This window comes from Tyto alba, unplaced genomic scaffold (genome assembly GCF_018691265.1).
Source record: "Tyto alba isolate M040663 unplaced genomic scaffold, T.alba_DEE_v4.0 Super-Scaffold_9, whole genome shotgun sequence".
In the NCBI taxonomy this organism is placed as follows: Eukaryota; Metazoa; Chordata; class Aves; order Strigiformes; family Tytonidae; genus Tyto; species Tyto alba.
The window spans coordinates 37,633,820-37,646,117 of record NW_024881330.1 but is presented as its reverse complement, the minus strand read 5'-3'; the positions used below and the strand labels follow the sequence as shown (position 1 = coordinate 37,646,117).

The 12,298-nt window shown below is 36.8% G+C and overlaps 1 protein-coding gene across 7 annotated transcripts in view; it reads left to right on the top strand.

The window, feature by feature from the left end:
- The window catches only part of LOC104366729 (serine/threonine-protein kinase Sgk3), a 62,333-nt gene that overhangs the window by 42,994 nt on the left and 7,041 nt on the right, over positions 1 to 12,298 (top strand). For 6 of the 7 annotated variants that reach the window (XM_042785798.1, XM_032995093.2, XM_032995091.2 and 3 more), the window contains exons 5-11: positions 431 to 506; positions 5,446 to 5,533; positions 7,433 to 7,485; positions 8,761 to 8,818; positions 9,625 to 9,708; positions 9,806 to 9,937; positions 11,980 to 12,092. In XM_042785798.1, the coding sequence (XP_042641732.1) occupies positions 431 to 506; positions 5,446 to 5,533; positions 7,433 to 7,485; positions 8,761 to 8,818; positions 9,625 to 9,708; positions 9,806 to 9,937; positions 11,980 to 12,092 (604 nt within the window). The remainder of the gene's footprint in view (positions 1 to 430; positions 507 to 5,445; positions 5,534 to 7,432; positions 7,486 to 8,760; positions 8,819 to 9,624; positions 9,709 to 9,805; positions 9,938 to 11,979; positions 12,093 to 12,298) is intronic. The other variant, XM_032995094.2, reaches the window with a different exon arrangement.

Below are 12,298 nucleotides of genomic sequence, written 5' to 3'. Positions count from 1 at the left end.
ATATTATGGAAATACGCTTCTTGGTGGGACTGTTCATGTGAAAATTTGATTTGTGTAACTGAGGTAAAGTTTTGTCTGTGGTTTTCTTTTTGAGAGGAATGAGGTCCTGAAGGGTTCATCCATGCAACAAAGGCTGCACAGGTTAGCCCACCGTGGATACACGCTGTTCTTGAAGTGCTTCAGTGCATTTATAATCCACCTGGCTTTCTACATTTTCAAGTAGTGTTGCAGACAAACTGAAGTTTGTTCTCTCACCTCACTCTCCAGTGTTTGAGGCTTGTGACTTCATATGTAGAACAAACCCTGTTCTGAACCAGTCATGAACCAATCTCTCTTTAACCGCTGTTAAGTCCTAAAAACACTGAAGTTTGAAAATTTTTTTCAGAAGCTGACTGATCATTCTAATAAATCAATCTCTCTTTTATTTCAGATTTTATTAAACAGAGAAGAGCAGGACTGAATGAATTCATTCAAAATTTAGTTAGACAGCCAGAGCTATGCAACCAGTAAGTAGTTTGATTTCTGTTTATAAGGACTATTCAGAAGACATGAGATGTCAAATACAAAATTGCAAATAAAGTACTTTTAACCAGAAAATATATTTTGCCTACTCAGTGCTCTTAAGTATAATAAACAAACTTGAATATGGCCATTCATTCCTTCAGGAAGAATTTACAGACTGAACAGTACAGAAATGTTTTTGTTTTCTGCAAACTGATCTACAAATAAACTTGAAGGCAATTAACTGATCTTAATTCAGGGAGTGCTGATTCCAGTGTAAACTCTGCTGTAGGGCAGGTGTTTGTTTTGCCAGTGGCTGTACTGTTTGAGAACTCTGCTGTCACTTGCTACTGTGTGTTGCTGGGATTAAGTCACTGCCTGCATCCATTTGTTAAAGCAGCTCATGTGTCCTCCAGAACTTGCTCTAAGCATGTTAAGTCAGTAGCTTGATCAGCTTCTTCAGGTGGTCTGGGATAGCCAAGCTGAGCTGCCTAAAGCAAATGAATAAGATTGCACATAAAGTAGTCAGAAGAACTGCGGGTGTGTTAACCAACATCAGTGGAACAGTGATGAACAAGAGGTGATGATACACTAGAGTCAGCTCCAGTTGAATCTGGAGGATAGTGCTTCTGTGTGTGAATTGATTTGGGGGGTGGTTTATAACTAATCGGTTCAAACTAAATCCATGCAGCTGTCTTGCTGGAACCAGTAAAATGGTAAAGCTCTGTTGTTCTGTAATGTGGCACTTAGTCTGTCTGATCCATTAACTTAAACCAGTATTAAGAAATAGGTCTATAAAGTATTTTGGTGCTGTTGAAAGTGTACTAAATAAAAAGCTCATTAGGCAAAGTTCTACAATAAAAAAAAAATAGAGTCTGAAGTTTGTCTTGTACTGCTCTCCTCCTCCCCACCCTTAAAGTAACGGAGATTTGTGGAGGAGAAAAAGGGGGCCTTTAATTCACAGTTCGGTGCAAAAGCATTTAATTTTATAGCAATTTCTGTGTTGTTTTTCTTTTAATAACTGCAAGGTCCTTTGTTTTTCTGGAGTGAGCTTTTACTTTTTGCAGTGCTCCATTGCAACAAATCACATTGATAACTACATATTGTCACCTTTTCTGTGTGTCAGTGAATGTTGTTAGTGAAGAAATACAAAAACTTGGTGGTTTGATTTCTATGTAAAATCTGCTAGAAGCTACTCAAGGAATATGTGGTGACTGAGTCTTCACAGATAGGCCACATTCTTGCCTTCTTAGACTGTTTTGCTTTAATATGCTAATTAAATTTGATGTTAGGTAAAGTAACTTCTGTAAAGTTAGCAATGTACAAGGAAGACTTAGGGGGTTATGCATTCTCACAGAACTTTTAAGGAAGTCCACCTTCCACTGTATCTTTTAAGCATTAAAACCAGTATCAGGTCGTCATATTTTTAAGTCCTACCTAGGAAGACTTTCACTCAAAGCTTAGGCATGGTTCATGATCATATCCTCATTTCTGGGTGGGAAGGCACCTGAACATCTGAATTGAAAAGCACAAATGCCAGATTCAGTGTATCCAAGATCATGATATTTACATTATTCTCTGAAACATAGGACACTGTGTTCTTTGTTTTTTCTTTTTCTTTCTTTTTAATTGTTCAGTGGATTTTGTTTTTGGGTCTGATATGTTTGTTGAATATTTTATCAAAGCCAAACCTTTCTGCTCAACAACAAAGCCAACAAAAACCTAAAGTCTGTTAGAGTGATTAGAGAGACCCAGTAATAGTTGATAAGGATTTTCCTGCAGTCACTGTCAGGTGGAATACAGGGTTAGATGGATCGTTGGCTTAGACTGAATTGGGAATTAAAGATGCATTTACACAACTAACTGTATTTGATAGTGAACTTGGTCTCACAGATAGAATACAGATGTTGCAAAAAAAAAAAAAAAATGTCAGAAGGGATAGAGGTGTGCTAACGCATCCCCCTTGCTGGCTGGTGTCCTGAATAGCAGCTGGGAGTTGGTAACTTGTGAGCACTGTGAGGCCTCCTAAATGACTGGGCAACTATTAAAATTGGGCTGCTCTCCCCCTCAAATGTAGGTCTTCACTGAAAAATTAATGCATTTAATTGTCTATCAGAACGTGTCCAAAGAAAATCTGTCTTAATCCAAATGTATAACAGAGGATGCATTAAAGATGTAACATAGTTACTTTTAAATAGTCCAAAATAGCTCCTTAATGAAAATAAGAACTTTTGTATAACACTTGAAGAACTCAAGGATGACAGTACCCTGCAACCTCTGTGGGGAAATTAGTTACCAGTTAAGTGAGAAGCGGGAGTCTGCTTTTGTTCCCTAGAAGAAAATCAGGGTAACTAGATTTTTCTGGTTTCAAAATCTGATGAAAATAAAAATGAATGTGAAACCCCTGGATTGTAAGATCTTGCACTCCATGCTGGGGAAAGCAAACCTTGCATTACATTAGTTGTACAGTAGCATATTAAAAGAGCACATTAGGGCTTGTTGAGCCTTTGCTTTCTTTAAGAAAGATAGCAGTGGTTTAGTCTTTTTCTTTAAGTGTGTGGGAAGAGGGTGTAGCTGGGCAGCGTTATTCAAATAAAGTGTGTCTTAAACGTTAAGGTTCTGTCACTGGCAATTAATTTTACCATTTAGCTTCAAAATTTGTGTGACTTTTTGAGCTTGTTCATACTTCTGGGCACGTCCAAAATTTTTGTGTGGCTTCATATGTTTCTGCAGGAAAGCTAATACAGAAGAAGTTTCAGAGAAGTGAACCATATTTAGGTGGAGCTTGACACCTTCAGAGATAATCCATAAACTGAATTTATCCAATCAATCATAAAAATCCAGACAAAACCAACTTTTGCTGGTAGTATATGTACAATGTACGTTGAGCATCCCTTTTAAAATTTTTTTCTTGATCCTTTTAATTTCATATGTGAGGTTATTTTAGGAATAGTTTCAGTGTATTTTAAAATACATTGAGTTAATAAATGTGAATACAGCACAGAAGTGCTACCAATCTCTATAACATTTTGCATAACATGCTGCAATCTTGGCTAAGAAACTGGTACATTAAACTTTTTAATCACTATTTATTTGCAGTGTTTTTACAATTACAAATGTGACCAATAGAACATTGATCAGTTATGTTTCTAGCTGCCGTGTATTGCAGAGATTGTTGAATACCCTGCAACTGTACAGCAGCCTTTTACTTCTTTTTTTTCCCCTGCTGTGAATTCAGTCATGGACAAAGTTGCTATAGTAACTATTTGAGATGTATTACAACATGCCCTATTTAATCAGCCAGTTGTTCAGGATAATTAATGGTGACAGGTAATTAAGGTCTGGTTCTGTTGTTCTGTCTAGTGAAAAGCATTAACCATAACTTTTTATTCTGGATTTTATGATATCCAAAGATTCTGAAACTTGAGTTGTATCACGAGCCAATATTACTACAGTATTCAAACCACAGTGATTTTTGTCTTTCTGGGACAGGAACTAGATCAGAATTTGAAGTTCATATAAGATGGGAAGAATTAAACTGAAATGGTGGGAAATTGTGTAAATAGTCTTGTTGCTGTACTTTAAACCTGAAAGGCTGAAGGTAACTGAAACAGATTTCAGATGGAGTTTAGGAATACAGAGTGAGAGTTGGAGACTGGGAGCTTCAGATAGCATAGGACTTAAGTTCAGTAATACTAGTATGAAATACAGGAGCTGGAGAAATGTCAGAAACAGCTAATGTCTGTCTTCTGATCCTCAGTTTACAGAACTGTGGAGGGTGAAATGGATTGAAAATAGCAAAGCAAGTGTATCTGTTTCTTACATAAAACTACACTATTTTATATATACTAGGGATAAAAGAGCAGCTCTATAGTAAGTTCTTCTCTTGTACTGAACTACTCATGCAGAGTTTCCTATCAGTGGCTGCCCTGAGACCTTGAACTTTATCTCTGAAATTTAGGTCAGATTTCTTTCTTGATAAGCAGGCTGCCTTTTAGTGAACTGAAGGAACTTGAAAGATTCAAGTCACCTCTTCAAGTGGTATACAGGTATACAGGCTATACATGATACCATTTGTTTAGGAATTACTTTTGCATCACTTGTATTACATTATTCTTTAGTTGCTCACTGTGCTGTGGTTAGGGATGACATTACATTGTTTCGAACGTACGGTTGGGTAAACCTTGCTTTCTGGGAGTGCGTTCTCAGAATTTTCTTACACTCTGTTCTTTCTCCCAGCCCTCACCAAGGCTGCAGCTAGAAACCAGTGCTGAAGTTAAAATGCTTCTCCTTAGGCGCTGTGGGAAGCCTGTAGTCTCTCTTGCAGGTTCCTGAGGGATAGCGTTTGTGTCTTGCAGCTAAGGGGAAGGATTTCTTAATGCTGTCTTGTCAGTACCCATACAGAATGCATTCTGAATACAAAATCGCAATCTTCCACTTCAAAGCCTATGAGGACAGGAACGCTTCTACCTTGTATCTCTTGGGACATGCATCTCTCTGAGATACAATGTATTTCATTCTGTATTGTGTTAGACTATTTAATATTGGAAAACTAAAAATGGCTTTAAACTCTTCCCTTTTTTGAAAGAAAGTTGGTTTCCTGGTGGTTGCTAGCCAATTAGGACTCCTGCTTTCTTCTAATAAATGCCTTTTAATGCAGTTCTGCAGAGCATTTCCTCATGAAGTCTTCATATACATATACTTTAACATGTCATTTTTCTGCAAGTGGAAAATTTTATGTACTGTATGTAACATATTCAGCAGTTGAATTATGTTGCTATAAAAGCATTTCTTGTATACAGTCCTTAATTACCAAAATTTAAATATAAAACTTTGTGATAAGCATCTCCCATGTACAGTGCTGTTTAATCCTATTCTTCCTATGGTTGTGGCTGAAAATCATGCAGGTTATCAGTGTGCTAACGAAATTAACTGTGTTTCTAGCCCGGATGTCAGAGCATTTCTTCAGATGGATAGCCCAAAACACCAGTCAGATCCATCTGAGGATGAAGATGAAAGGAGCAGTCGGAAGGTAATAAACCAGAAGTAGAACAGTGTTCTAAATTTTAGCTATTTGAGGGCAGTCTCAGGTATATTATTTACTGAAAATCACTGGTTGGTTTGGTAATAAATCCCTTTTGTGCTCCTTTGAACCATTGTATTTCGCTGTTAGCTGTAAGCTGTTTTTCTGTAACATGTGAACTGTGGAGAGGGGTAAAAGTGGTTGCTAGCTTTGTCTTGCTTCTTCCCTGCTTGCTACATGGGTTAAAGAAACACAGCTTTAGTCACAGTTTTTACAATCTCTTCAAAGATTCTTGCTACAAACATCTGACAAGGAGCAGGGGAGATTGAATGGTTACTTGTCTTTTTTGTTTGCTTGTGTGGGATTTTTTTTTTTGTGAGGGGAAAAAATATAATTTTGGGAAAAAAAATGCAGACTTTTCTAAAAATCGCTCAGGAGCAAGGATGTATTTTATTTCATTTTATATATAACACACTGTGAGGTCTGAAGCCTCTGTTGTCACAAAAGCCACGACATAGCTAGATGGATTCTCTGAAAATTAGTTCACAGCCTCTAAAAACAGTGCTGTTTGAAAAAAAGGAGTATTTTTTAGGAAGACAGAAGTGCCATAATTAAGCTTCTTTTCTCTGTTCCCTACCTTTTGGCATACAGATGTGATCTTAGTACTTTTTTTATTCAGCCCCTGTTAAAAATGTAAGAGTTGTCATGTGTGATCCACAGCAGATTTAGTGTTTTCTGAAAGTTTCACTTCCAAAAATGCCAGTCTGCCTTTTTAAGTGCTTGACGGCACTGTGAGCATACAGCAGAATTCTAATTTAAAATAGCAGTTTCCTCCTCCTTTGAAAGGTATTTTAAGCAATGTGGAATGATCTAAACCTTCTGTGGAAAATTAATGAGGTATCATGCCTCAACAAATTCCAAAACAGGAAAAGAGCTAATGCATAGTAGCCTGGGACATACCTTTTGATAGAAAATTCACCTTCTCGTTGTTACTGTAAATGAAGAAGCTGAACAATAAGGAACAAAACCCTTTCAAAACTGTCCAGCACGGTTGTGTGATTGGCTCTTACTAGTGAGTAGTAGCGTCCGGTGCTTCTGTCAGGGCATTCTCTGCTTCTGTAGGAGTACTGGGTTTGCGATGCCAGCTAGCCTGTCCCCAAGTAACTTATATCTGAATGCAGTTTATTCTTCTCTGATAAAGTCCAAAACCACAACGAGGGTACAAATACTGCTTTTTAAATAAAAAACAAAATGGTGAAAATTATCTAAATGACAGTAGCTTCCTCCTCTTATTGTAATTTAAAAATTCTGTCTGGGTGTGTACTGGTAAGATTCATGTCATTCCTGGAATTGAGTTAGTTAACCTTTAATGTCAGGATAGAAAAGGTTGGTAATGTTTTTCTTGGGGCGGGGAGAATGTTCACTTTTTTTAAAAAAGCACCATGTGTTTTATTAACTACTTTTGCATAAACACTGTGGATTTAAAAATACTTTATTGGTAAGATCTTGGAAAATTTAGAATAAAAGATAGAAAGTATATTCTTAGAGAAAATACAGAATGGGTTAAGTTCTGGATGAGGAACAAGTTGTTTGTTGAAATGCTCTTAATTCTTTTTTCCTAATCTAGTCCTCTGTGTCTGGACACAATTACTTTATTACCTTCATCCCTGAATGTGATGTGTGTAGAAATAATCTGGGACAAGGTGATGATGGCCAGATATTTCAACTTAAAGTTCCCAGTCTGGATGTTAGATATCTTTAAAAATTTAATGTAACAAAAGTGTAAATGTATGGATTGAGCAAATTTGTAGAGTATTTTGAAATCAATATTGATTGAAATATTAGAGAGAATTAAAAAAAAACAAAACAAAACAAAGTATTAAAAATAAACCTCTTTGTCTCTCCCAGCAGTTAAACTCTACCTCACAGAATATCAACCTGGGACCATCTGGAAATCCTCAGTATGTAAAATTTTTAATTTAATGAAATTTTATTAAAATTAATTTTAAAACCTGAGAAGTTAGATGAAGTATAGTTGTTAATAGTAGGAAAAGCTTTTTGGATATAAGCCTTTATTTGTTGATTTGCACTGCTCAGGAGGATGCAAAACACTGAATCCTGTGCTAAATAACAATTTTTAAACCTCTTTTCACCTTCAGATTTTGTTAGTTTACTATCCTTTTACTTAAGGATGCAGTAGCAAAGATGACCTCTCTGTCTTGGGACTGGTTCCACAACTGTTAAGAACGTGTACAGTTTCTGAAAACAAGTTTGTTTTAATGCATGACACAGGAGCAGCTTGCCTTGTTGATACTGCAAACCTAGTTACTGCAGTCATAACTTGCTTCTCTGGTGTCTCCTGTAGAGTTTCTGGTCTCAGTTCTGTGTGAATCTGTGCTTTTCTCATCTAGATGACTGCTATTTTGGTTTTGCTTTCCTCACAAATCTGTTCTGGGCTAACAGGAGGAAATGCTTAATAGATTGCAGTAAGAAATTGTATTTAAGAGTACTTGCCTTTAGGGGCAATAAACGGAGAGGTGTATGGTAATGTAACTGCTGTTTTGAAATTTGAAAACATGGATAACTGTTTTGCTGCCAAAAATATCTCTGAATTGTATTTAGGAAAAAGTTGGGGAATCCTGGGAAAAACTAAAAGGAATGGCTATGTGGGAAGTGGAAAAACTGAGAGTGAATTCATATGTACGCACAGAGAAGAGGAAGGTGTTGGGGCCTCCCTCCTCTTGTAATTTAAAATGACAGAAAAATGATGGAGGGGAGGATGGGATAAGCAAAGAGAGGATAGATAACAAACTTGGTCCATCCTTCCTTCCCTTATGTAAGCTTGAGAATCCATTTGGTTCCCTGGAAATGAGACATAAACTTCAGGAAAAGTCATAGGGAAATGGAGACTTAAAAATTACAACTGGACTATGGAGAATATAAGAACAGCCTTGTTCCTCCTTTCCATCCTTAACCTTAAACTTATAAATTAAAATAAACTCAAAGGATGCAACTTGAATGTTTTCCCTGGAGGAAAACTGAATTGCAAAGTGAAGAGGAGTTGTCTCTGAGGGAAGGTCTGTAGGAGTCTAGGTGTTGGGTGGAATGAAGAATAAAAGAGGGTGCCAACGGACTGTTCTTGCCTTACAACTCAAGTGCTACACTAGACTGCTGTACAGCTATAAAGCTTGTAATTTCTACCCAGATGATTTGTCTCCTTCCTAAATATCTTTCAGTGCTAAACCAACAGACTTTGATTTCCTGAAAGTTATTGGGAAAGGCAGCTTTGGCAAGGTGAGCTTCTTTTATTACTGTGTCTTATCCCGGTGCAAGGATGCGAGCTTGGTGCCGTCTTTATTATGACTGTTGGCAAGAGATTTGCCCAGAGGTTTGGGAAGTGGTATCAGTCTAGGGTGGTATATAAACTGTCATACTGGATCCCTGTTGCTGCTTCCTTACAGCCCTGCCATTTTTTTGCTGGTGTTGCAGTTGTTGGCTGCCTCAGTCATTCGCTGGGAGTAACAAAAGGGAGTGTTCTCCTTTCTTGTTAAGAGCAAGAGGGATCCTCTGTTTCCCCCAAGAGGAAGGGAGGTAGTCCTGTGCTTATGCAGCAGCTAGAGTAGGAATCATCCTTTTCCCTTTGTTGGCATGGACTGTTTTGTCAAACCCCTAATGCTCTGGATCAGTATGAGCAACAGCTCATTGAAAAGTCACTTAAATACTGATATTCTACAAAGATGCGACAGAGAACCGCTCTTGAAATCACTGGATTTGGGTTATTTTTCAAATTGTTGTTTTTCATTAAGTATCTTTAAAACTTATAAAACCAGCTGAAACTGGTCATGATAGTGATTCAACGGGTCATAGAAAATAAATGTTAGAATTCTTTCATGATACCACTCCACTATCATGACAGATTTTTACTGAACTGTAAGCTCACTCTATTGATAATTATATTGCTGATTGACTGTAATAGAAGCAAAGAAGCTGTATTGTGGAAAAAAATCATGAATACTTTCCAGTTATGCTGAAATTATGAAATTGTTACCAACAGAACGTGAACTGCAACAATCACATTTCTTTGCTTTTGAATTTCACAGGTTCTTCTTGCAAAACGAAAACTGGATGGGAAATACTATGCTGTCAAAGTGCTCCAGAAAAAAATTGTTCTTAATAGGAAAGAGGTGAAGAGAAATATTCTTTTTCCACCCACCTCCCTTCCTTTTTCCCTTAATTACAGAATCATTCCTGTTTACATATTGATCTTTTACTTCCTTACAGCAAAAACATATTATGGCTGAACGGAATGTGCTTTTGAAAAATGTGAAACATCCATTTTTGGTTGGATTACATTACTCATTCCAAACAACAGAAAAGCTTTACTTTGTCCTGGATTTTGTTAATGGAGGAGAGGTACGTGGTAGCTGTGTTTTAGATTTGAGTCTCTCTATTTCAGTAATTCTAGGTGGGAGGAACAAAATGATCCTTCATAACAGGCGTTCTCCCAGTTTTGCAAATCCTGTTATCTGCTGTTACTGCGGACTTCTCTAGCTATATGGACCCTGTTCCTCTTTTTAGCGACAACTTTAATCCCAAATTTATTGATGGTTGTCAGATACAAATACTGTATTTTGCAGTTACATAAATTTACCTTTATTACAAATTAATCTTACATTGACACTTTTCACCATGTAAAACTGTCTTTTCCTCTTGCATCTGCATTAGCTGAGATGCTAGTATTTTGAAAGTGGAAGGGAGGGAACTGGCAATTGAATTTACTACATTGATATTATTGGGAGCCTTGGGATTATTCGGTAGTTTTGCATTGTCTAACTACGTATTGCCAAATAGCTTTATCCTCAGGTTTTTTTTTCTTTGAAGCAATGCTGTTGAATCTGAAAAGCCATTAGGTAGCTTAGGGGGAAATGTGTGAAAGAAACTGAGAATGTCTGTGTATGTCTAAATAAGATCTTCTGGAGCAGTTTGTCTTCAGCTAGGGACCCGTTGCTTCTCAGAGTACCCAGTACTTCCAGGAGTGCTCAAGAAACTCACGTATAAACTGGTTGAATAGCCAGTACATCTGAAGAGGTTATAAAATGTTGCTTCTGTTCCTTCAGAAGGTTTTGTGTAAAATCAAGGGTCTTGTAGACTAATATCACCTGGACCTATCTAGGAAATTATTTGTGATTGAAGAGAACAGTGTAGTGAAAAATTATTGTATGACCAGAACTACCCAAGATATGTGCTTTAAAGAACAGCTGTTTGTGTTGTCACTTGCTGTGTCTCAATTTGGTAATTTACTGGTGTGAAATGTACACATTTGAGAAGGTCTTATCAAAAGGTTGAGCAGAACAAGAAAGAAGGATGAGACAGGATATTGTTGTAGGTGGTAAAAGTCTGGTGGCTGAAAAAGCACAGGAGTAGAATTTAAATAATTTGTTTTAGCATACCTCAGGGTTTTCTGTTGATGCAGCTGGATACACACAGACAAGTATAAAGCATGGTGAATAAACCAGCGTGAGATATGCATTGGAGTGTATATTAGGTGATATTCATGTGGCCTACTGTCAGTATTTATGTTGCTCCTAGAGCTAGTGTTCTGACCCCTTAAGTGTTAGAGTTGGGACAAGAGGGGCCTTCCTCTTGTGTAATGTACTGCCATCTTACTTAGACTGTGTTAGTAAACTCCTGGATTGCTCTACTCTGAATTCCTGGCCACAGCTTAGTTTGGAAGTCTTCCAGGCAAATTAAAATACAGTTCAAAACAGCTTTCAAATTTGAATGAAGTACTTGGAAAGCTCTGATGTCTCTTTTTTCCCAAACTTTGTAGGTGGAAAACAGAAAATTTCTGTTTTCTCAAGATCTTCAGAAGTTGAATGCATAGTATAGTTTAGTCTGTATGTTTATGATTTAATCTTTGGTTAGACTTTCATATCTGCTCAAACTATTTGAAGCCAGACTGCTCTCTGTAGTTGAGAGAATTTGTGGATCAGCTTGGAATATACAACTCCCAAAGTGATCTACATCAAGATGATGTCAGAATATAATTTTATAAATACTTATATACAAAACTTTGAATACAAGCCTGTACAGAAATGGAAGATTACTTATTTGACACCAGGTTATATTCTTTTAGGAAGCTATCTTGCATAACTAAGTCTTGCCAACTTCTATACACAACTTAGTGGTTTACTCTGCTTCCTTTTGACTAGTCTTGGATTTAGGGGAATGTCCTTATGTTTGAGTTACCTATCCATTTCTGAGCTACAAAAATAAAGGAAGAGTGTAAAGGAATGACAAAATCATGCAACAAAACCAATTTTATTTCATTTTATGTTTTTTTAAAAAAAGTAGACAACTAAATAAAATTACATTTTACTGTTAAAATTACATGTTATTGAACTGATTTTTTTTTGTGTGTATAATGTTCTCATTTACTATTTGCATATTTACAGCTGTTCTTTCACTTACAAAGAGAACGTTCCTTTCCTGAGCACAGAGCCAGATTTTATGCTGCTGAAATAGCCAGTGCACTGGGCTACTTACACTCCATAAATATAGTGTACAGGTAAGTTTCTGAAATGTATCCTTGTTCTGCAGAAGTTCAAAATAGGACAAATTACTGAATAAAATCCACTGCACGAAATCATTTTATGGGAAGCTGGAACATAAGAATTTCACCAAAACTTGAAGCTTTCTGACAAAGAATGAAAGTCCTGGCCTCTGAAGCTTTTGTGTTAACAACTGCTGTTTTAAATTAATATGATTTTTTTT